This window comes from Penicillium psychrofluorescens (assembly GCF_964197705.1).
Source record: "Penicillium psychrofluorescens genome assembly, chromosome: 2".
Classification (NCBI taxonomy): domain Eukaryota; kingdom Fungi; phylum Ascomycota; class Eurotiomycetes; order Eurotiales; family Aspergillaceae; genus Penicillium; species Penicillium psychrofluorescens.
Genome location: NC_133440.1, coordinates 5,192,267 through 5,217,367, shown reverse-complemented (window position 1 = coordinate 5,217,367; position 25,101 = coordinate 5,192,267). Strand labels below are relative to the sequence as shown.

Below are 25,101 nucleotides of genomic sequence, written 5' to 3'. Positions count from 1 at the left end.
TTGGTATTGCTGTCTATTTTATGCTGGAAGGAAGCCGTGCTGGCAGTAGAGCGTAATTTGACGGTATTATGCGAGGTGTCATTCCACACGCCCACATATGGAGCGTCAAACTTGTTGGTGTCGGAGTAAGGGAAGTCAAAAAAAACCCCCAAATTGCGGGTATTCAGAAGATTGGACTTGATTTGGATGCCCACAGTAGGGAGTGTTGGATGACACCAGACCTGCAGAGATACCTCCGACCCCTTGTAGCGGAAGGTAGACTGGACTGTGCCTGCCCAAAGATCCAGATCTTGAGACTTTGCTACTAGCTGCTCCTCTGTAACATTATCTCCCCCAAAAAAGAGACCGATGTTTGCGACGCTTAATCTTTGTGGGTTTTCGATAAGCCAATTTGAAATATCTTCCTCTGCTTGGTTGGGCATATCGTACTTCACAAGGCGGTCATGCGTCCACCAATTTAAACCCGTGAAGTCTGTGGCATACCATGAAACACTTACTGTCAGCATTTTATGTGGTCTACCGCCGAGCTGGTGCAATATATACCGGAGGGCAAGGTTTGCCCTGGAGTAGTTGGCAAGCTGAAGTTGTGCCAGGTCCATGTACTCTCTATGGCAAAGTGCGAAAATGTCTGTAAGCCAGTGATATCGGACCCAAAGGCAAAATTGCCGTTTCCGACTTGCAGAGGCGTTGTTGCTGAGCTGACATTGCGGTGTGGATTGAACGATCTCACCAAATTTCGTCGCTGGGAGAGGGAGATGCTAGCTTCTACCCTAGCCGTCACAGCCAGAAATGTCAACAACTGACAATGTAAGAAGCGCATTGTTGTACGGTGTGATAATTAAATGACAGCAATCAACTTGCTTTTCTTGGGGAATTACAAAGATTTTATAAAATTGATGGAGCATAGTCCACTTATCAAGTACAGATTAATATTCCCCCTTGTGCTGTTTTTCCGTTTAGCTTAGCTATCACTGGTGGAAATTATTAAGAAATAAGCCCGTTTCCCCGCAATCCCCGCACCGCAGCTTTGTTGAAGGATCCGCCAGGAACTTTTGTGAATATAAAGCAAACGCTTTACAGACAATTTAGGCAAAATGGATTTGTTACAAGATGTTCGGTAACAGGAGTCTGCTTAGGATAATGTGTGTGTGCCTGAGGTGTGAGCGCCGCCGCCCTGATATTGAATAGCCTTTCCCCTTTATTTATTCAACACAACCCACTTCGCCCGTTTCCTTACCTTCGTGATCTCGGCTTCTCCGGGTCTCTTTCATCGCCCCAGCCCCGACCTCCTTGTGCCGTTGCCTAGCGTGTTTGAAGCGCCTTACATGTTCTTCAAAGAGATAAAATTTGCAAACGGTTTCTCGAACCATTATTTGCATCTGTATCGAAAAAGATGATGGCAATATTGACGTTTGGGCCAATCAGTTAATTCAGTTCGCTCCTTGCATGGATTAGATCTATGTTTTATTTCCTTATTCCTAGAAGACTCATTAATTTGGTGATTATCAGCTCCTTCTCATATAAAACACGCAATGTGACCAGCCTAATGAGCGCTGCCTGAGGCGACAGTGCCTGGCATGTGATATGGGTTCTATAGATAGTAGGGACTCTTTTTGTTCTTTTCCTTCTTCTTCTTTCCCTTCTCTAACTTAGAAGTCCCATCGTCCATAGCACTCAAATTGAATACCTTTATCGTTTCTCTTCTGATCTGGCTGTCCGGTCATACGCAACAAGTCATGGCAAGTTTGAATAGCATCCCGACTTTATCTAAAAATAAGTTTACATTGCGCAACACGTGGCTGCTACTAGTTGGTTATCAAGAAAAAGTAACGATCACTAGCCTGTTCCTTTTGGGGGGGAGTCGTGTTGCGAACATCCGGTTAATTTAGTTGAGCTGAGATTGTGGACAAATATCAAAATCGGGCCTCAAATTGGCTACGTAAGTAATTTGTCATAGTCAGGGCTCTAAGATACATGTGTTGGAATTGGAAATCAATTCACAAGAAAAGGAGACAACTGGTTATGATTGTTCAACCAACGCAAGAGTAGTGGCATTTAGGACCGCAATCCATTAAGCCATACCACAGTCGGTGGATGAGCTAATGGCATTGCTGCCACCATCACTGTCAAAGGAAGGATAGCAGGTACCAACTGATCCTGCACCGTTGCACGTAATGTACGCGGTGGCACATGCATCGGGGCTGTATGTAGTGAGCAACTGGTCACTGCCTCCTGCGGTAGTGATTATGTATGACTGGAATCCAGGCACACCGGTGGCGCAAGTGTTGTCCCAAACGTTCCGAGATCCGACTGAAGTCTGACAGTTGGAATCGCTAAACATCTCCACAATTGCAGCGTTTGTGAGAAGAGCAAATGCTCCCATAATAGAGACGGACAGCTTTCCGAACATCATTCTGATAAAGTAGACTTGTTAGCTCGTTTTGTTGTAAAAGAATGAATGCATGGATAGATAGGATATAAGTACTTGACAGTGTGGGTAATACTGCGACTCTGGTATATAGACAAATGTCAAAAGGGACTGCTGGAGACTGAAGAGAGAAAGATGTTCTGGAAATATCAAGGTATGGAGCTACAGTTGAGGGAGATGTGCCCTTTTATGTCAAATAAATTACGAACCCTTTCCTGGACGTTGTTTCAATAACGTTCTCTCGGAAAATATCTGTATGAAGGATTTTATAGTAATTGTTGGCAATAACCAATCAAATTATAATGGCAAATGACGCATTAAGGTCCGTGGGGTCTATTTCTCGATCATGTATTAGGGTAGAGTTGAGAAACGAAAATAGTAGTGGTTAAATTTGCTAAGACGGGGGCGAGGCAAAGCTGAAGGAAGGACACTAGACGAAGGAATGGGCCAAATGGCTATTAGATCCACAATAATATTCCCACGTATTGAGAAATTCCGCCCGATATAGTTGTCAGCTTCAATTTATTAATGACTCTTTCGATGTAGCTTAAAATGTTACAAGATGGGAGTGAATAGAAGCTGAGCCGACACCCGCGACTATAGCTCAAAGGAGCCGATGCCAATTTGTGAAGACCCTGTGATGATGATCTCAAGAATCTTACAATCCTGATCCTAGTCAAGGAGATGCCCACTAGTAAAAAACCAACACCTATGATCCATATGTACAGGCTAGGATGGCATATTACAGGCTAACCGAACGGCAAAATGACACACCGAGGGATTATCAAAATAGCAACTATCTTGGTACGCAGAAGTGATCTGCATAGCTATACCGCAGAATACCAACAGATTTATACACGTGCTTCTCGAAGAGAAATACGATCCTTCATACAAGCCCGAATTTTGGCTTGGTGCACACTGCCTAGAAGAGTTGTTGGGTATAATCGTCCCCTCTGGAGTCATATTGAAATGAACAAATCGACAAATCGGCCATCGACGAAATAAAGTTTTCGCTGTATCTGGTACTCAGCCAAACAACATTTTTTAGAGACATACATCAAGAAAATTAGGCTTATGACAGTCCATAATCTGTAGGGTTGTTTAGTCCACCACGGACATAGCTTTTGCATCCTTGTTGGAGGGATCGGCATGGGGGCTGACTCTAGCGAAGACCACGTGCAGCTTTTGAGCAATAGTATAGGAGCTTATTCTATGCTGGCCCCAATAGGAGATGGGCTTGCTGTTCACATAAATAGTATAAATATGGGGCGAAAGGGTAATTGAAGTCCACCAAACTGGAATAGAACATCTTCGCTATAGCCCCTTTACGTTAACTTTTCAATACAGTTACAACGTAATGCTAAACATATTTTTTGCAAATATAGCTCATGGTAACTGGATACAAGCGGGTGACAATATTCTGAGGCCTATTAATCGTCCCTTATTGGTTCTCGTGGTTGTTGCCTTATAGTAGACCACCACGGACCCCTACCCACTCGGCACAAGGCCAAGCCAAGGCCAAAAGTCCATTTGGCATATCGCTAGTTAGCAGATTAGTTTTGTCATCTGTTGACGCTTTTCATATAGTGGAGAAATAACACCCAAATAATTCCATCGACAAATCTGTGGCATCAATTCGAGTTTTGCACTCATCTTGTTTCTTTACGAGCTTCTTTAGAAGTGATGCGGCTCTTTTCGCATTCCAGGTCGCTCTAGGAGGCTTAGAGCTAGCGGGTAGAATTTAGGCTAGTTTAGTATAGAGGGAGAATATTCGCTTCGCCATACCTCTAACTAGTCGTAATCTAACTATAGAGATAGACAAATAGTAATAAGAATTTTTATAATATATATAGAATAGAAAATAGGCGGCTTAGAGGAACCTACAGCGGGTTACTAGCAGCACGGTACCGAATTTAAACAATGGGGAATAGATAAGGATACGGCTAAATATATCAATTTTAAAAAGAGGATAGAGTACTAAGTATAAGCAAGAGGGAAAAGCCCCTATTAGAAAGTTTAGTATTTAAGGACGAGAGATGGTTAGGAAAGGCGCGGCTCCACGGTTGTAACTAGCGATTAATCTTTCTTAGTTTTTGCTAGTGAGTCAGCAGACTTTACACAACAAAATGAAATTAAAAATAAAAAATAATTGGAGGTTTAAGAGATAAATGGGCGTGGCACCTGGGTTTTTAAGAGACTCTCATGGAGTCGAGATTTGAGCGTCCTAGTAATGGGATCATGGTATAGAAGCTAGGGGTTTCCTGAGGAGCTCTGAAATTACCTGGACTCTTTAACTCTTATTGATTTCTAGGGCTTATTCTTGATTCGATATCCAGAGCTTAGAATGGATTCAATTGGACGCAGTGGATCGACACCAGAATGATCTAGACTGTAGAACTACGATGCGTTCGGTTGATTCTCGACCCATGCCCTGTCTCCCTATCGTCACCTCCGCCCCGCCCCGTGAATAAGACTTGGTTGTTTTATCTTCGAAATTGCTCGAGTTAATATACTCGTACGCTTCAAAGAGCACCGCCGTCAGCGAACCCGACTTTGAGCCGCACGTCCTCAAAGATTCTATGGTCTGGTAGCAAAAGATCTCGATCTGCAAATCCGTGGTCTCGTAAAGACTAATTCAAGGGGTTGTTCCAGGCCACAAATGGATGCGCTCGATATGCCTTCGAGCAATCTTCCGGCATTAACTCTTTTCGCCTTGCCTTCGCGAACATCATCTTTTCTTTGACGCAAAGGCCGTTGAATGACAGACAGGACAAGCGCCTTGACTAGTTATTGGAGAATGACCGGGCACCAATATTTCTTGAAAATGCTAATCGACAACTCTTCACCTTTCGGCATAAATTTACAAGGATCCAATGGGAATCATTAAGAAAACAACGGAGAGGATTAGTAGGGTCAACACTGACTGAGATGATGGGAACGCCCGATTCTTCGTCATCCTCACAAATTGATCCTATTATGGCGAGTCATGAGCAGCGCGGCACACTGAATCTGTTGCACTGGCTGGGGGTCATGTATGATACGCTTAGTGCTGCGATGTAGCAACGCCCGCTCGTGGTGTCAGATGAGGATAGTCAATTTGCATTGGCTCCAACTTCGATGCTTGATTCCGAAGACCATGTCAATTTTGAAATCCAAACTATTTCGCAAAACCAGACTCTCTCTCGGATAGATCTCTCGTCGGAAGCAAATCGGGCTAGGACAGATAACCCAGTATCCTTCTACGCATGCTGAGTCCACTGGGAAGCAAATGCTATAATCGCCAGATGGAGTGGAGTACTCGAGCCGTAGTCTTATCCTCCTCCGCACTTAAAGCCCAACCCCATTTTGAGGATGCCCGATCCAATTGACAAACTCGAATACACATCCAGCTTGACCAGCTTGGTCCCCATTCGTCCCTCTCTTTGTAAGAAAGCAAGTCGCTAATAGAGTCACTGTACGGACAGTTGTGTTCTATCAACTAGTAGGATAACGCGTTCTCTATACCATTATGGTATATGCGGATTAAGTTCTTTGTCATCGTCGAACGGGCATATTGCCTAGCTGTATTTTCGGAGGCGATGCGCAAGCTCCCTTGAGATTGTTGTTTTGATCTTCTCCTAGACCGGAAGGCTGAGGAATCCTTATTATAGGGATCCTTGAATGCTAGATCTGAGAAATCGAAAGAGGAAGGGGTAAATGTGTCTTTGAATTGTGGAATAGCACTAAAAGTATCTTCAAAGTAATTTCTGAGCGGCTCGTGAAAGGCTGCTTGAGGTTTAGGCTCCCTTAAGGCATTTTTGGAACCTAAAGGCACGGTACGATCTCCTAACCGTGTAGAGTGCCTATATTCTAAGAAGACAAATTCAGCTAGCCCTCATCCGGCCGCTCTACTTGTAAGCCCTCGACAATTACATCGCTCGGTTGAAGAAGGGGTGCTAAAGGCAGATTTGAGAGTTCGGCAGAAGCGACCATTTCAGCGGTATCAACGGAATACTAGCATAAGGAGCTCGGCACCTTATGCAAGGCCATACCGGAGGAGCTAAGGCTCGCAGTAGAAGGGACGCCTATGGAAGGGGCATCGCGAATTCGAGGCGGGTCGGTAGCGCTAGATCTGGCTTTTTTCTGGGTTCCCTTAGAGTCTAGGCGTCTCGAGGAGAGCTAGTTGAATGTGAACTCTTTCTTCCATCGTGCGCAGTTCGAGCAGGAACTAAAGCCACGATCCTGTTGGCTCTTTCAAATCCTGGAAATTAGCATTTGTCTTATTCATAGTGAGGCAGTCTGAAAAGCTAGTGCGTCACAGCCCCGCCTACCTTTGTGACACGTATCGCAACTATGAAATTGTCGTCGGCGGGAGTGTATGGTACAAAGTATCATATAACCTCTGAATGCGTATATATTATCTGAATTTACGCAACAGGGGAGGATAGAAGTCACACAAGGTACCCCAGATTCTTTTGGGGGCGCAAGGGCCATGATCGTCGGGTTGTTTTGGCAAGGAGTTGGCCCAATATATTTTGGGGCCACCCTCAACTTGAAGATGTAGAGCTGTCATAAGTAGTCTGTCCGTGTCAAATAGCCTTTGTATGTCATATTGCAAAAACTGGCATGCCACTTCCTCGAGGCGAGAACTGATGCAAGTGTGGAGGATCGGCGACTCGTAATGGCTCGACTTTCTGACGACCTCACGTAGCCGGGTTCTAGGCCAGTTCTCCCTCTCAAATAGTTCCATTTATTTCTACATATTTATCATATAAGAGCTTGCGTAGTGTACCAAATTGCGTAGTGTACCAAAAGCCCTTAAGTTGGGGGCGGCCCCAAAATATATTGGGCGGACTCCTAGCTAAAACAACCCCAGCGATCATAGTCCTTGCGCTATCAAAAAGACCATTTATTTTTTCAAATCTCCTCTTTGGCGCTAAGTCTTCATGCGAGATCATTTAAATCTTGTGAGGTGATATATGAGTCCTTTGACGAGTGTTCTATATCGATTTTTGAGTCCTGTCATTTCTCCCCACCCAGTACCCCAATATTCCAATTGGTAGACTGTCCTGGTTCCTTCTAAGGTGAAGATGTTACCCATATCTCATTCAGCTCAGAATGGCCTGTGTTTAGCGTTCTTGACCCTAATATCCGGAATCCGGGGATCTCCTGTGTCCTCTTCCCTCGAGAAGCCTTGGTCGGCTGATCCGATCCCCGTTTCTGTTACGCCCTCTTTCGTGCCAAATGTTTTCGAGAACACTCATACTTCCATAATCGGATCGAATGGCCATGCGACGTCGGTCCCTATTGTTGGTGGTCCTGAATGTTGGGTAAGGATCTTATAGATTACGTTTTGGTTATCAACTCCTAACAGGATATGCTTTAGTTCTGCCCTAAAGACAATAAGAACAATGATGCCGAAGGTGCATGGGCGCTGCTAGGTATGGATATTCCAGGAACATATCAGCCATTCGCCGTTTCTGAGTTCTCTGAACCTTTTCCCGTTATTTTGGTGACATCCAATGGGGATCCATTATATGCTCCTTCTACGACGACAGACGAGCTAGCTACGAAGGCCAAACGAGCCTCGATTCCTACTGAAACTCAAGAGGGTTACTCGCCAGAATACAATTTGCTTAACAATAAATGCCCTTGGCAGCAAATGTTCGGAATCTATCCAATTAATGCGGGTTATGCTATGTCTTTCAGTATATAAATCCTTTTTCATTCTTTTGTCCTTTTCCTGAACAACGTGTAATATGAATTGAGACTGACAATCCTTCTAATTCTCTAGAGTCAACGTATGACAGAAAAGTGAAAATCCCATTCACTGATAGAACTGTGACGGTGAAATGGCCGAAACATTATGCGCTAGTCACGGGCTTTATCACAGAGCATCATGATAGGGAGACCGAATTTGACTGCAATGGTGAACCGGAAAGAATTATCTTACGCCATTATTTTGATTGGAGAACCACAATCTGGGACCTTAACTTTCATGAAGAAGGTGGGACGATTTTTTTCCGTGAACGAAACATTCGAGTCATGGAATTTGATCGCCCCAACTATGAATGGAAGTGGCTCGGTCGTATCAGTGATAATGCCAAAGACAATAACCAATGGATTCACGACAAGGCAAAGGAACTCGAGAATGAGATGAACGCAGAAAAGACATTGATAAGGGGGGGCGGGTATCACCCATGGCTTAACAACTGCAGGGATTTTGCGTACTATTTGTACAAGAGAATCAAATACTAGAGCGATGAGGACCCAAGCTGAGAAACCTAATATAATTCAGTAAGCTGATTATCGAGGTCAATACGAAAGTTTTTTTCCGCTCCTATCTCTATAAATTATAGTTGTCCGGGGATCAAGTCTTTCGAACTTATTGAGATAGGCTAAGACACAGAGAAATAGATATTCGGTTGACCACCATTTACTTTTCAGCAGCTCTTAATCTATATCTTCCAATAACATATCCTAAGAGAGTAAAGAAAGAATTGGTAAATCTAGGTTAGAAATTGAGGTACTCGAGCACCTCTGTTCAAAATCTAGGTTTCTAAGGTTCTAGGCATATTTAACTATTAAAGTGTCTTGCTGGCGCTGACTCTTTCTTTTCTCAGAATCAGTTTGATCATCAGAGCTCCCAGAGGCTAAAATATCAGGCGCCTTGTAGGGTCTCTGTGGAAGTGGGGAATAGGCGTATTCACTAGTAAATTTACCAGGTAGTCAAATCTATGGCAATGATGAAATCGATGGTTTTCTGTCTAACTATCATGTCTGTATTTATAGCAGAGAAGAGGGAAAACTCTGCTTAATGTGATCTATCCAACTCGGGGCACAGTGCTTCGTATTGGGAAGATTAGGTGAGTCAGCGTCAGGATGCGGCAGTTGGATAAATTACCCAATAGAGAATTAGCTACTCTGACAGTCTCTGATTATGAATACCCGCCCCCTGTAGTCGGGACCTCACGAGAGTGGTGAGGTCCCGACTACAGGGGACGGGTACATATTTTCTCAACCGCAAAGATGCTGTTTCCGGGCCATATCTCGGTTCCATATCCCTTGATCAGTAAAAAATCAACATGTTGAATGCTGAAGACGAAAAACAAGTCAGCCAAGTCTATTACACGATAACAGCCATAAAAATTCCCAGACTAGATAAGTGCTTTTTGGATAACGCTTAAGTGAATAGCTTCCTAGCAAGAGAAAAAAATATCTAGTGCCAATGGCCTATAGCTAGCTAGTCTTTTAATTTAAATTTGTCTTATCACTCCATCTGCATTAGCCTCCCAAGGGTCAAACTCATCGCCACCATATACTCTGTAGACGGCAACCTGAGTAACCGTGAAGCTTGCCCTGATACCGTCGTCCATTTTCTCGCCCGAAGCCTCGCAATTCTCGTTAATCCTGAGCACGTCCTTGTATATAGTTCGGCACCGATTGGCAGCGACCTGATTTAGCACGAACGTCGCCTGTCTTGTGACTGGATCAATTCTCAAGCCGACTTCTGACTCCTCTAGGTCGCCTATCCAGTATTTTGCAGCTAGGTTGTCGACATACCCCTCTGCAGATCCATGTACTGAAGGTGGAGAGGTGTTTTCCGCTTCATCGAGTCGGAATAATCTGAGATTTGGTTGAAGTTGGAAGAGAAGCTGTGGAAGGCCGACCTGTAGGTGAACGACTTCAGGCTTTCCAGTTTTCTCACACATATCCTCTTCTTTAGCAGCCTTTTTCTTCGGAGTAGCGGGGTAAAAAGCGCCCATGATTTCTGGAATATGGCTCAGGTTCTGGGTTTGGTCCGCGAGGAAAAGAAGAAGGTGAGGCCGACGCTCGTAACTTTCCTCGGTAATACTCTGGATAATATGAGTAAGAGCCAAGCTATCATTTGATTCTTGCGTTGACGACTGGTATATGGTTTCGAACGAGACCGGCCTGATCTTCCGTGCAAGTTCAGGTTTTCCATGGAACTCCTTTACTGGAGGTAAAAATAATGATACTGCACGGAGTATGTCGCTCATAGTGGAATCTGGTAGCGACTCTGTTCCCAATACTGGACTAGCCTCGGAAACAGGAGGCTGGAATATGATTGCCCAAAGTTGATGGAAACGCAGCTCGAGATTTGGCTAATGCCAGAAATTGAGTTAGCTTTCTAATTAAGAACTAGAATATAGCTAATAAGCTCAATCTTACCAGAATATCTAAGCCTCGAGTCATCGAATCGGGCGTCAAGAAGCCCTCCTGGTCAAGCTGGAATGGTTGGACTAGTATATTCACTAGCTCATCTTCCCGAGGGCTCGGTTCCTCGAGAGTACCGTAGTGTAAATGTTGTCGACCCCACGTTGGTTTGTAAAGTCTTACTCTGTTTAATAGGCAGATCAAAGTGGTGAGACTTTTGATTTGTACCCGATATTGATGGTTTGCACCTTGCAAAAGACGTTGCGCTGTCGGGCGTAAACTTCTAGAGCCTGGGATTCCTTTGGTAGTATGGGGTCGAGTCGTGGCCACAACATCCATCATATCGTCCTCTACAAATGAGGGACAGCTAATTGAATGTTGGTGCGGCTCATGAACATGAGTACTGACTTGACTTATACTTCGGAAAATGCGGTCGATATTGTGTCTGCACGTACAGGGCCTGCCATGTCGTACATATGCCCAATGGAGAATATCACGGGTTATACCATGGGCTATAGTTCCTAGAATCTCTGTGCCTTTATAGGCAAGCAAGATTATGGCACGCTCAAATGCGGGCCGTTCTATCTTTCCTTTATCAGCATCATCATGGCGCGGGAAAGGGTGCCAGGCGTAAAAATAGAAGGACGACCACAGAACGTCGATGGCTGTCTCCGGGATAGTAGTCCCTGAGCATGCTTTTGTGATGTGATTTCGAAGGCTTTCTTTTATCCAGTCTGAGCCATTATCTCATTAGTCAAGGCCTATCTTGATAACAGTATCGTGACTATAAGCAGGTATCTCTTACATGGTTCCTCCTGGGGCGAGTCCTGGACGCTATAAGCGTCGAATATCGCCTGATGTGTGTCGTCCTGAGCTCGATGTTGTACCAGATAATCGCGTAGGTTGTGAAGAGCAATGTCTAGGGATAATTTGTCAGGCTTATTGCGCAACGAGCTGAGTCCTGACTATTGGGTGACATGCCTGGCGTAACCGTACGAGAATAGTTTTCACGTTCCTCCTCTTCAGGGTCTATTATGGTCAAACAGCACCCCATGGTTGATTCTTCAGATGAAGAGGAAGAGGTGATGGAAGATCATGGGAATTGGCAGCTATTTGGTATTTGGGGGCGACGTCGTGTGGGTCGCGGTCAGACCGTCTTGGCATTTGGCCCTCTTTTTCTACTCTGCTCCACTTTCTCCACCGCCAATTTCTGCGCCAACGCCGAATGGATTGAACGTTTGTTGGTATCTGTAAAGGAATCTATTAAGATATAGAGTATACGTTTATAAACCTCCTTAGACCTTAGGAGGACGGCATAGAGGATTTCGGAGTTATCATATTTACTAAAATCCACAACGAATGGAAAATTCGCCGTTTGATCTTTTACTTTCGCCATTCAAGGCGTAAAGAGTAATTCTCTTCTAGGTGTAGGAAGGGTAGACGAAGGATAGGAAGATGAACAGCTGAAAATCTTTATTATAACTACGGATACCTGGCGCCTCCTTTTAACCCATCCGCTATCGTCTAAATTTAGGGGTCGCAAAATCTTTCCCTACGCCAGAATGCACAAATGCGCATTCTGTCTGTGTACCCTGCCTCTTCAGGGAGGCTTCAGGTGAAGAATATTCAGGTAGGTGAACTACCGCCTGAAGCCCCACTGAAGAGGGCGGCGGGTCGCCCACGACCAATCCGTGGGCGCTAGGTGAGCTCGGCCATAGTTTTGACTGTTGTATGTTTTTATTTTTTGCCAACTGGTTTTTCGAATTTCAAAGTTACCAGGCTACTACCATTGGTGCATCTCGCACCAGCGTCATTTTCGGCCCTTCCATGTGAGATAACGGTCGGTCTGTGACCCCAAAATTCCTTGAGATCCTTTTCCAGCCGCTTTAACCTCGAAATCATTGCCTGTGGTCATCGATAGTGCTTGTCGTGCGCCCTGACTCCGTGGCAGTATTATTGAGAAGCCAAACACCATTCTAGTACCAGCTGTAGCACGGCCCGCAAGACTCTGGCCTCCGGTAAGGACTGCAGAGGAAAGTGATCTATGATAGGAAGCAACCTTGGATACGGAATCGAAAATTAGAGAGTCTATCTAGTTCCTTCAATTTGCCCCTCTGTATAATCATCCCCATCGTCCACCTCTTCATCAATTGTGCCGACAATCTGGTTGGGATGTTGTGAATCTCTACAGATCTTGCGGACAGCAGTGGTTTACTGCCGAAGTGTGGCGCCTTGCTGTCCAGTGTATTGGAATCTACAACAACAGGTGCCGAGGAAAGAGGCGGGCGGCACCATCCTGGTCCCTAACAACTTAAAACAGACAAGGAGAAATAATTCTGTCAGTGCCTGTTCCACTGTGCCTGTGGCTCACTTCAGCTTCTTGGGACGCCATATCCTCGATACAGCGGCGCGCCGATTGATGTCTCTCCAGGAACGGGCTCATGCAACTGTTGTTGTTGTTGTTGTTGTTGTTGTATAACGTCCGGCGGGATGTGGACCATTTTTTTCTACCCTGATGGAGCTACATACGAACCAGTAGAGGGTCCGGTCGGAGCCACCTCATGCAGCTTAAGACCCCAGATCATCAAATCATTGTATAAGCCATCATATCGATTTATATTACTTTAATTAGTCATGAATAATTATGCAAGTGAAAGGCTCCATTAAGCCAATCATCGCTCATTCCCCTAAGTCGGCGCTTTGGTCACGATGCGAGTGGACAAAGAGGGGCCTGCAATGTTGCCTCGGATATTCGGTAACTTCTTCCTCGGTGGGATAATTACACAACATACGCGATCGAGGTTTCTCATTCATTAACACTCTCCAGGGAAACAACAATGACATCCCAAAACACTTCAGGCTCGGCATACGTTTTGGGAGTGGGTATGACCCAGTTCCTCAAACCGCGCCGCATTCGTGAATGTAAGCCCAAGTCACTCTTTCTCAAGCGATGTTTGAATGATTCTGATCAAATAAAGACCCCGAATTGGGATACGAAGCTGGAGTCAAGGCTCTCACGGATGCTCACATTACATACGACGATGTCCAAACGGGCGTCGCGTGCTACTGCTATGGCGACACCACTTCTGGACAGCGAATTTTCTACCAATTCGGCATGACAGGCATTCATATCTATAACACCAGCAATGCCTGTGCCACCGGTTCAACCGGGCTTCATTTGGCTCGCACTATGGTAAAAGGAGGCCTTGCGGACTGTGTTTTGGTAATTGGATTCGAACAAATGCGCCCGGGTTCCATCAGAAGCGTGTGGGATGACCGGCCGAGCCCCTTAGGTCCTTCGACGAAGATGATGGAAGACACTTACGGCAAGCACGACAGCCCTCGCAATGCGCAGTACTTTGGAAATGCGGGACAGGAGTATATGCAAAGGCAAGGTACTCCCGGTTCATGATTAATCCCTAGGGCTAACCCAAAGCGAAGGTTTGGGGCCAAAGCTGAAGACTTCGCCGAAATTGCCCGCGTGTCGCACGAGCACTCGCAGCGCAACCCATACGCACAGTTCCGAACTGCATATTCCTTGGATCAAATCCTTGACTCCGGTGCTATATACGGACCTTTGACCAAGCTTCAATGCAGTCCGACGAGCGACGGAGCAGCAGCGGCGGTCATTGTGTCGCAGCGCTTCCTGGATGCGCGGCCACACCTTAAATCACAAGCCATTCTAATGGCCGGTCAAACTCTAATGACTGATGGGCCGGAAGTTTACTCCCGGAGCGCGATTGATCTAGTAGGGTTCAACATGTCCCGCCAAGCAGCTAAGCTTGCGATGCAGGAAGCAGGCGTGGAGGCCAAGGATGTCAAAGTTTGTGAGCTGCATGATTGCTTTTCTACTAATGAGCTTCTACTTCTGGATTCCTTGGGGTTTTCGGAGCCCGGAAAAGCACATGAGATGGTTCGTCGAGGTGACATCACTTATGGCGGCCGCGGCCCTGTTATTAATCCATCGGGCGGGCTGATCTCTAAAGGCCATCCACTTGGAGCAACAGGAGTGGCACAGTGTGCTGAACTTACATGGCAGCTCCGCGGCTGGGCAAACAATCGACTGGTCCCGGGAGCAAATGTTGCGCTGCAGCACAATCTAGGACTGGGGGGGGCTGTGGTAGTGACGGTCTATAAGCGAGCTGATGGCTGCACCACTCTTGCAGTCTCGGATGATGAAATCAAGAGGGTCTCTGGCCTGGAGTACAATCCAGCCACTGAGGCACGTTGCATCACTCCCCGAGATGGTGAACGAGTCCGAAGTCGGATAAAGCGGCATGACTACGCTCTGAAGGAAACCAATGGAAAACTATCCGCTCGTATATAGTTGCGCCTAGTTGCGTCTAGTTGCGCCACCATGAAATTTTGTCGGTAGCTAAATACGATTTGATTTTGACTTTAGGGACAACTACAATTATGTCAGACCTCTTGTAACCTCACGACCACCGCTGTTTTGATATGAGATGGGAACGATGAAGTTGCTCAAATAGAGGGCTCACATAAACTTACCTGTGCAACTGTGGGAAGGACGTTCACTGGCCATGTGTTGGTCATAAATAATGTACTAGTGGCCCTCGAGTCAGGCCCTCCACCTCTTGTGCGGTTCGCGCCCGACCTGGGGCGAGTATTGCCTTTTAGGACGGGATTGCTCTATGTTGGACCAGCTACATATAAATGAGAAACTGCTCTCCTTGCCTCTAGATTTCAAGAGTCCTGTTTTCTTGCCACCATGTTCGTGACTATCATGAAACTGCTACTTTTCTTTCAGGTCGTCTTTCCAGCATGCTCACTTACCGCCGGTTTTACCCTATTCACAGATCCAAATGAAATCGCTGGAGCAGCTTTTGACTATGTCATCGCTGGAGGAGGGCTGGCTGGTCTCACAACTGCGGCACGGTTGACTGCAGATCCAAACATCACGGTTTTATTAATTGAAAGTGGTTACTTTCAGTCAAGCCGCGGGTCTATAATTGAGGATGTGACAACCTTCGGTCAGGCTTTCGGGACCTCTGTCGACCACGCGTTTGACACCGTTTCACTGGCTATCAGTGGGCGCCCTGTAACCATTCGCGCAGGCAACGGACTCGGTGGCTCGACATTGATCAATGGAGCGACATGGACTGGTCCGGCAAAGGTGCAGATAGACTCCTGGGAGTCTCATCTGGGCAATCCAGGATGGAACTGGAAGAGTGTCTCTCAATATATCCACAAAGCGGAAAAGGCTCGTGCCCCAACTCCAGAGCAAATCGCGGCTGGCCACTACTTTGATCACCAGTGTCACGGCCTCACTGGAGCTGTACATGTCAGCCCACGAGATACAGGAAAATCATGGTCACCTATCATGCGGACTCTCATGAAGATGGTCAGAAGTCAGGGTATCGCTATAAATAAAGACCTGAGCTGCGGGGATCCACAAGGGGTTTCCATGTTCCTTAACACCATCCATCCAAATCAGACACGGTCGGATACAGCCCGGGAGTATCTGCTTGATCAGGATGACCGGCCCAACTTGCGAATTCTCATGGGCCAGCAGGTTGGCAAAGTTTTATTTGATAACAAAACCAACCCTCCCTTGGCAAGCGGCGTCCAGTTTGGCACGGATGGGGCTAGATATGAAGTCCATGTCAACCGAGAAGTGCTTCTGGCAGCTGGTGCTCTTGTCTCACCTCTGATTCTGGAGTACTCGGGGATAGGCTTGTCAAGTGTGCTAGCTACAGTGGGTGTTCCCCAGATCGTTGACCTCCCCGTTGGACTCAATTTGCAAGACCAGACCACAACAACCGCGTTGGCTAGGATCCACCAAGATGGGGAAACGCAGGGGCAAGCCGCGTATTTCGCAACGTGGAATGAACTATTCGATGCGACGGCACGACCAACCGCTCAAAGGCTATTAGATTTCCAACTGGACCAGTGGGTTGACGACATCATTTCCGGTGGTGAGTTTAGCAATCGCACAGCCCTGAAAGCTCAGCTGGAGCTCTATCGAACCTGGCTCCTCGAAGACAAGGTTGCCTACGCAGAGCTGTTCCTGGATGTGAGTGAAAACGACATGGCCTTTGGAATCTGGGTGCTGCTGCCGTTTACTCGAGGGTATGTGCATATCGTGGATCAGGATCCATACCTCTGGCGTGTTGTGAGGAATCCTCGGTACATGGAAAACGACCTCGATCGTTATGCCCAAGCGGCAGCCACACTATTGGCCCGTAACCTGACCCGTGACAAGGCCATGCAGCAGTACGTCGGGGAAGAAGTCCTACCCGGCTTGGTTGCCGTTCCCCTCAATGCGACGATGGACGAATGGGTCACCTATGTTGCCCAGAACTTTCAGCCTAACTTTCATCCCGTCGGAACATGTTCAATGATGGCGAAGGAGATGGGAGGCGTCGTGGATCCTGCTGGTCGCGTGTACGGAGTGCAGAAGCTTCGTGTGATTGACGCCTCCATAATTCCAACGCAAGTCTCTGCTCATCTGTCCGCGCTGTTGTATGGGGTAGCTGAAAAGCTCGCGGACGTCATTCTCACGGACTACTACGGCCAGTAGTCTGGGCATTCCAATGAGGCTCCGAGCCTAGGACAGATATACCATGTTTCGCACTCGAACGCGAATTATTAATGTCGCATTGACTGGGCCTAATGGGGGTAAAATGGGGGTACAATGGAGGCCAAAACAACTTTTCGATTAAGAGTGTTCGTTCGTGATCTGCTATAAGGTATTAAGTATCCTTCGGTGGCCTCTTATTCCCAGCCAAAAATGCGGCGGCAGTCAAAAATACGACAAAGCCAAACGGGATTCTATTATTCCCTATGGATGGATCCCTTATCACGTCACTGTACGCATCTTAGCGAAAATTCCTATCAAGTCATTAACTTATGCTTCTTCTTCTTCTTCTTCTTCTTCTTCTTCCCTGTTCTCACCTACCTGCCTGTCTGTCTTTTCCCCACGACCACTTGCGACAATTTTCAAGCCTTAGTAAATGACTCCTGAGTCGCCGGCACTTCGGCCCCTCCTTGAAAGCATCTTAGGCTTTTTTTACCCGTCGTCCAACCTCAAAGCCCTTGGCCCTGGGTTAAGAATGCTATCCTTACTACTCCTCATCGTTATTTCCATGGCCGCCGTTGTTTCGTTCGGAGAACATGTCACCGCAATCTCAATATCGTTGTCTGTCGAGGAGTATTATACGGTCTCGAATTCCTAGGTAATCATCATTCGTGGCCTTTGACCCGTTGCTGATTCATCCGTACCTACAGGGAAACTGATCACTTGTGATTACAATCAGACATCGTTCTGAAATAAGCCAATTTTAGGACGATACGCTGTCTAATTGCGGGCTCGGTACTAGCTGCACAGATTCTATAATCTAATGCTCACTGGCTCGTCTGTTTGGTGAGCTTTGCGCATATTGTGCATCGGTGGAATCAGGCTGCACAAGTCTGTTCTCTTCCGCTAACGCCTCGGGTCAAACATGTGCAATCATCAGCATATTCGATTCGGACAAGCTGACCCATCCATGTCAGACCTATTCAACTGGTTGGACTGGGAAGCTTCAACCATCTTCCACACGGCCCCTGTTACAGCAATTCCCACTTCTGGTAAGATGATGTATCCGATGATGTATCCTGCACCATCTTGAACCGCCGTGATGAATATCGATAATTTTTGGCTGATTCTGCGCCCTGAAGCACTAACTACATGGGCTGAAATCGCGCCCTGGGCTATTATCACGCTATCCAATCGGTGCTGTCGCTGGTCCTATCGTGGGCTGTGTGCTTATTGGGGCTCTTTGGTTGTGAGGCAGGCGACAAATCAGTGCGAAGAAGAGAGTCAGCGTGGTAAAGGTTCCCTTAAATCCAATCCAAAATTTCCGTCTGCGCGATGGTCTATTGAAATTGGTACATCTGGTATTCAAGGTATCCCGGAATTAGGACCAGCGTCACGGGAGGGGCTGGACGGGACTGCCAGCTCACCTTCCCGAATCCAGCAGGCATTCAAAATAATTTACGATTGTATGATGATGGGTCCTGATCCTTCAATTCAGGTATAATTCCAGCCCAGCGATCCACAAATATGGGTTTAATAAATTCATACACATAATCAGTGGTACGTCAAATCCCCACTACTCTGTTTTCCCCCTTCTCTTCATTTCTTTTCTTGGCACTCAGTCGGTCAATCATAATCACTCAACCTCGGGTGGGCTGGGGTCCGAGGTATGTCCCCGCACAAAGACCCTATCGCTCAAGTCGAACTAGGCCCGCCTAATAAAGGAACTTATAAGCAGCACGGTTGTCCATTAAGCAACTACATGAGCGCAGATCAGAGGTAAATTCGCATCGTCTGCACAAAACCCAAGTCCGCGTATTCAGTGATCAATTCCTCACTTCAGACAGCAATTATGGCCGAAAATCTGCAGTCGCAGCCACCAGCGACTCAATCCCTGCAACTCTCTTTTCCGAGACCTGGAATCCTCCTTGTTATGATCAATAGAGAAAAGCAACGCAATGCTCTACCCGCTGAAGCGCATTGGGAGGGTCATAATGTGTTCTCCTGGTTTGATGAAGAGCCGTCCTTGTTGGTGGCGGTTGTCACTGGCGCCGGTCAGAAAGCATTCTGTGCCGGGCAGGATTTGGTTGAACAGAGTTCGTCTCGCCGAAAATCACAAACTGCCTCGCAACTCGCCGTGATGAACCATCCCCCAAGCGGATTCATGGGCTTGAGCCAGCGCAGAGGAAGGAAGCCAGTGCTGGCAGCTGTCAATGGATTTGCTCTAGGAGGCGGATTCGAAATTTGCCTCAATTGGTATGACTGCGCGCCCTACTGATTGTCAAAAATGTTATTAACACCAATTTTTACTAAGTGATATGGTGGTTGCAGCTCCTAACGCGATATTTGGACTACCAGAAGTTGCAGTTGGGCTATATGCTGCGGCTGGCGGGCTGCCTCGTTTGATGAGAATTGTCGGTCTTCAGTTGGCGTCCGAGATTGCAATGACGGGCCGCCGACTATCTGCCCAAGATGCATTAGACTACCGCCTAATCAATCAAATCTCGCAGTCAGCCGAATCGGTCGTCGATGAATGCCTTTCTCTGGCAGCAAAAATAACAAGTTTCTCCCCTGATGGGATAATCGTGACACGCCAGGGCCTGCGAGAGGCTTGGGATGATCCAAGTGTTGAACATGCAACTTCGCGGACCAGGCATGAATTTGTGAATCGGCTCGTTGCCGGCGAGAACTTCAAGATTGGCGTTGAAGCATTTGCAAATAAGCGAAAACCGAAATGGGTTCCCTCCCGCCTTTAATTCCATAGACCTACGGCGATAAAAGTTACGTGTGATAATATTTGAGATTATGTCGGGCGGAAAGAGACCACTAGTTCTTGGGTCGAATAATTGGAGTGACACTGCCTATAGATCTCATTCTGTATGCCTATTGCTTGAGAGATCTAATATCCTATAGAAGCTTATCAACGGTATAGATAATACGGCGGCCACCGCCAATCCTATATGGCAGTTTATCCATCCAATGGACTCGGGCCGAGGGTATAATTCGAGTGGGTTCTTCACATGACTTTTCGTTCCCGAGGCGGCAGATAGTGGTTGTCTAAATAATGGGCATTTATGGAATTTGTTTTGGACTCTTGATTCTTTTCCCCGCGCACTTGCCATCAAAACTTTCCTAGGATGCAGCCAGTGATCATTGGGGTGGCCGATATTAAGAATCGGTCGGTAGCCGTTGAGGATGCGAAAGAACCGGCTGATCTAATGCTGGAGGCTATCAATTTGGCTATTCGAGAAGCAAGCGATTTGCCAGGAACCGCTTCGCATCTACGGTCTAGCATCGATAGCATTAGTGTTGTTCGAACCTGGACTTGGGACTACGAAGATCTCCCAGGGCTTCTCTCTCTGCGTCTTGGGATTAACCCAAGCCATCAGGTGTACAGTGACCACGGGGGCAACCAGCCAGCTAAGCTTCTTGACGAAGCAGCTCTCCGGCTTGCGACTGGAGAAAGCAAGGTTGCTGTACTTGCAGGAGGAGAAGCTCTAGCCTCTTGTGAGTTCAACCTCGTGCAATCACAAGACGCCGACTGACCCATGCGCCTTTCGATAGTGGCCTCATGTGTTAAACAGAAGAAGATGCCCCCCGCTGGGTGGTCCCGACCGTCTAAATCTGTTAACGAGGTTTTCTCGCCCACTACAAGGGATCTGAGGAAAGGTATGTGTGTTTTTAGTGCGCAGCAAATGACCGTGGCTCTAATAGTACGAATTTTTAGATCTTGGTGGTATTCATTCTGTTGGCTCTCCGATCCATGTATACCCATTGTACGAGCATGGATTTCGAGCACACAGGGGTCAATCAGTCAGCGAAAATCATGAAGAGTCCGCTTCTCTTTATGCCAACTTCAGCCAAGTCGCGTCTCGCAATCCACATGCCTGGAACTATGGCCACGATGCAGAGACGATCAAGTCTATTGGAACAGTGTCAAAAAGAAATCGTATAATCTGTCTTCCATGTATAAAATCTCTGTTTCAACTTGCTATAATCATCTCGCTGATTTGCTTTGTAGATCCGCTCCTGATGAATGCTTTCAACGCTGTCAATCTAGCCGCTGCCTGTGTTTTAACAACGACGGAGTATGCACAAAAGCTCCAGATCCCTGAGGATAAATGGATCTACCCACTAAGCGGGGCCGGCTACAAGGACAGCGATTACTGTACGTTTCTCGCGGTACAAATGAAAATTATACTAAAATCAACTTTCTCAGTCTGGGAACGCCCGAATTTCTTCGAATCTCCTTCTATATCAAAATCGCTAAACCAGTGTCTTGGCTCCAGCCAGCTTGACCGTGACGAGATTGATCTCTACGATTTTTACTCGTAAACCTTCTAACAATGTCTGATCATCTATTGCCTAGGTATCTAACAATCGCATAGATGTTTTCCGATTGTCCCAAAGCTTGCCTGTCATCATCTAGGGCTTTCTATCACAGAGCCGGCAAAGCCTATCACCGTTTTAGGCGGTCTGACGTCGTTCGGTGGTGCAGGCAATAACTATTCGATGCATGTAAGGCTTTCTATCCTTTAGATAAGGTATTGCTGCCTCTAACCTATGCGTTAGGCGATAACCGAGATGGTCCGTCAGCTGCGGCAGGGGGTTGGCCGCAACGGGATCATTCTTGCTAATGGTGGAGTACTGTCATACCAGCATGCAATCTGTATCTCATCCCAGCCACGGCGAAATAATACCCCTTATCCTGACAGCAATGCAATTCGGAATATGGTCAAGGAGGTTGTGCCTGTGATTGACATGGCGGCAGAGGGCAAAGCCACTATTGAGGTGATACCTCCCTCCGAATATTTGATTTATAACGCTGACAGCGAGTAGACATACACGGTTGAGTTTCACCGAGATGGTTCGCCTATGCGAGCTTGTGTGGTAGGCCGATTGATGGACAACCAACATCGGTTTATTGCGAACGATGGAGACTATTCCACTCTACAGCTATTAGGGTCGACGGTTGAGGAGCAAATTGGTAAAGTTGGCGTTGTCATACCAGAATGTTCGCCTGGAGAAAAGGGTCAGAGAAGAAATCTGTTTTATTTCGAAAATAGTTCGAAGCTCTAGTTTCAGACAAATGTGTTCAATGTGCCCTTGCCTGATAGATTGACTCTGCAGACCACCTGTTCAAAGCAAGATAAGCTAGTTTCGCAGGTTGTTTGCATATGTGGGATTGCTTTTCCTTTCGTTGCCGTACAATGTGCTACAGTGCCGCAACCAAAGACTCAAGGCTTTAAGTCGCTTCCTCGTTGGTGACAAAGGACTCTAGGAACTCATCGCCAAGAGCGGCACTGCACTTCTTGAGATACATGGGAACTCCACCGAGATAATACATTTGCTCAATGTGTTTTCCAGGAATGTTGGCGCCCTGGTACCATGATTTTGCTTGTGGGAACAAGGTCATGCCAGCAATTCCCAGCACTTCCTCTCTCCATGCTTGTGCCGCTTTCTGGCTGGGATCAATGTATTGAATGCCATTTGTTTCCATTTTTCGAATCATGCTTTGGATCCACTTGGCCTGGTGCTTGATAAAAACGGGTCCATTAGTTAACGGTGTTGGGCTCTGGATGGAGTAAGGAAGAAACATGTTGGGAAAGCCAGGGATGGTCATGCCAAGGAAGCTGATGATCCCCTCTCGCCATCTCGATTCGAGATCCACTCCATCGAGATCTTGGAGGCCCATTTTCGCTAGTGTACCTGTGCTTGAATCAAACCCTGTGGCAATCGCGATAACATCCACCTCATAGAGCTTCTTGTCATCGGTGATAATGCCTTTCGGCGTCAGCTCCACGATCGGATGAGCCTGGGTGTTCACAATTTGTACGTTGGGCCGGTTAAACTGCTCGTAGTAGTCCTGCTCCAGCGACGGCCGCTTTGTTCCCCAGGGATGTGGTGGTTCTGGCGGCGCCAACAGGTCGCGCTTGATGGGGTCATGGACTCGTGCCCGGACTCTCTTCGCCCAAACCTCATATGCAAATCGACTGGCTTCTGGATTAACCAACAAGTCTGCCAATCCACCCCAAAAACGGAAGCCACCTTTGTCGTACAACTCTCCGAGCATCTTCTCACACTCCTCCGACGAGGAGTAGTCTGAGAATGCCTTTGTATTGTCTGCGTGTGGCATGCCTCCAAATGTGCTCTGGCAGCTATCGAACAATTTTGGCGTCTCTACCAGCATCTGACTTTGGGCGGCACTGTCCAATGACTTCTGCTTCATAGGCAACGCCAAGTTTGGTGTGCGTTGGAACACTAATGTCTCGGCAGCTTCCTTGCCCCATTCCTGTATAATTTGCACGCCCGTTGCACCAGTTCCAATAACCGCGACCCGTTTCCCCCGTACGTCGACGCCATCCCGGGGCCAGAGAGAGCTATGGTAAATTGTTCCCTGGAAAGAGTCGAGTCCCTTCCATGCTGGCACGTACTGCTTATCCGCGAAGCCAACCGCGGGTATCAAATATTTCGCGATCACCGTCTTGCCGTCATCAGTTTGGATCGTCCAGCGCGAACTGGCTTTGTTGAAGTGCGCCTCATTCACGCGCGAGTCAAAGAGGCAGTCTTGTCGGACTGACAGCACTTGGTCGACATGCCGGAAATACGCCTGGAGTTCCTCCTGTGAGGGATACGCTTGCGACCATTTCCAGCCCTTGTAAACCTGCTCGATATCAAAGGCATACACTGGAGTGGGACAGTCCACCCGGGCCCCGGGGTATATATTGCTGTTCCAGACGCCGCCCACATCCGAGCGGGCTTCCAAGATCTTGACATTGAGATGCAGTTCGTCGCGCAGGAGATGCAAAAGGTAGATTCCCGAGAACCCCGCGCCGACAATTATCGCATCCAGCTCGAGGACAGCCATGTTATTTATTGTTTTCGGAACGCAATCTTACCTTTCTGAGTGCAAGAATTGTGTCAGTTGCGGTCCGAGAGGAGAGGCCTCCCATTGCAGATGGTCAGCATCCACCGGTGTCATCATCAGTGGGAACCCCGCACCTTGGATCTGATTCACGGGTAAGGTATAGCGGTGGGGTCTCAGTTCCATCCAGTACAGCCGAACGCGATAGTTTTGTATCCATAGTAGGATTAATTTCTGCTTCCGGATTTTGGCAGATTTTGGTGTCGCCCTGCTAAAGATAAAGTGTCCCAAGAAAAGACATGTCATTATGGGTCTAATAGGTAAAAACTTTGAGATTAATGGCGTTTTAGGTTCGTCGCCGACGCCCGGCTATATGTCTACAGGCTCCTGATGCTTCTGCGACCTATTAGCTCTCCCGAAAAGCGCCTAATTTCACGTCTCCCACATTGCCTCGATGATTCGGCGGCTGCTTCATGCCTTTGAATCTGAACCTCAGATCAGTCTGTTCAAGTAGGGAATGGCACTCGCCAAAATCGCGTTCTTTAGCATTACCGATTTCCAACATCGTAAGTTCCATTGCTCTAAAAGGCTTATTAGTAGCACAGCCAATATATCGTCAGGTCGTCAGACACTTACCCCAGCTTTCGTTCAAGATAACTAGGAAGCACACCGGGAGGGGGCATCACGAAGTCCATAATGATTATTCGCGAACCCTGCCTTAGAGCGGGTATTAACGCCTTCGGAGCCTTAATACAAAACTTGTCAGACCATTTATGTAAGATCCAACGGTAGAGATAAACGTCAGCACCGTGCACAGGTTCAATAGGTGTAATCTAACGCATGTCAGCTACATCTGTGTGCGTCTGAGGGATTTGTGGAATCTGCGTATTGTATGGTTTGGCCAGCAAGATGAATCACCGATCAAGAAACACTTCATGGAGTATATTTTATCATCTATCATGCTTCTGAACTCCAGCTATCTGAATCGGCTGTAGAGATTCATTCTGTGAAACATCGGACCCTACGCACTGCCCGATTTTATCGCCGGTTTATCATCTGTTCCGCTTCGAACGACCTCTTTGGGATTTCAATGAAATTCCACTCCACCATGAC

At 47.1% G+C, this 25,101-nt stretch overlaps 5 protein-coding genes across 5 annotated transcripts; 3 read left to right on the top strand and 2 right to left on the bottom strand.

Moving 5' to 3' along the window:
* Positions 1–9,663: 9,663 nt before the first annotated feature.
* Positions 9,664–10,173, bottom strand: PFLUO_LOCUS4145 (uncharacterized protein; the record flags this gene model as incomplete). The annotated part of the gene is made up of 1 exon (XM_073781465.1): positions 9,664–10,173. One exon carries the CDS (start codon positions 10,171–10,173, stop codon positions 9,664–9,666), a length of 510 nt encoding a protein of 169 aa, XP_073638217.1.
* Positions 10,174–13,422: 3,249 nt separating this feature from the next.
* Positions 13,423–14,912, top strand: PFLUO_LOCUS4144 (uncharacterized protein; the record flags this gene model as incomplete). The annotated part of the gene is made up of 3 exons (XM_073781464.1): positions 13,423–13,507; positions 13,564–13,963; positions 14,027–14,912. 3 exons carry the CDS (start codon positions 13,423–13,425, stop codon positions 14,910–14,912), a joined length of 1,371 nt encoding a protein of 456 aa, XP_073638216.1.
* Positions 14,913–15,314: 402 nt separating this feature from the next.
* On the top strand, positions 15,315–17,126 carry PFLUO_LOCUS4143 (uncharacterized protein; the record flags this gene model as incomplete). Its single annotated transcript, XM_073781463.1, has 1 exon — positions 15,315–17,126. One exon carries the CDS (start codon positions 15,315–15,317, stop codon positions 17,124–17,126), a length of 1,812 nt encoding a protein of 603 aa, XP_073638215.1.
* Positions 17,127–18,975: 1,849 nt separating this feature from the next.
* On the top strand, positions 18,976–19,879 carry PFLUO_LOCUS4142 (uncharacterized protein; the record flags this gene model as incomplete). The annotated part of the gene is made up of 2 exons (XM_073781462.1): positions 18,976–19,379; positions 19,438–19,879. The coding sequence occupies 2 exons, from the start codon at positions 18,976–18,978 to the stop codon at positions 19,877–19,879; spliced, it is 846 nt and encodes a 281-aa protein (XP_073638214.1).
* Positions 19,880–22,368: 2,489 nt separating this feature from the next.
* PFLUO_LOCUS4141 (uncharacterized protein) lies at positions 22,369–23,991 on the bottom strand (the record flags this gene model as incomplete). Its single annotated transcript, XM_073781461.1, has 1 exon — positions 22,369–23,991. The coding sequence occupies one exon, from the start codon at positions 23,989–23,991 to the stop codon at positions 22,369–22,371; it is 1,623 nt and encodes a 540-aa protein (XP_073638213.1).
* Between the last annotated feature and the right edge of the window lie 1,110 nt (positions 23,992–25,101).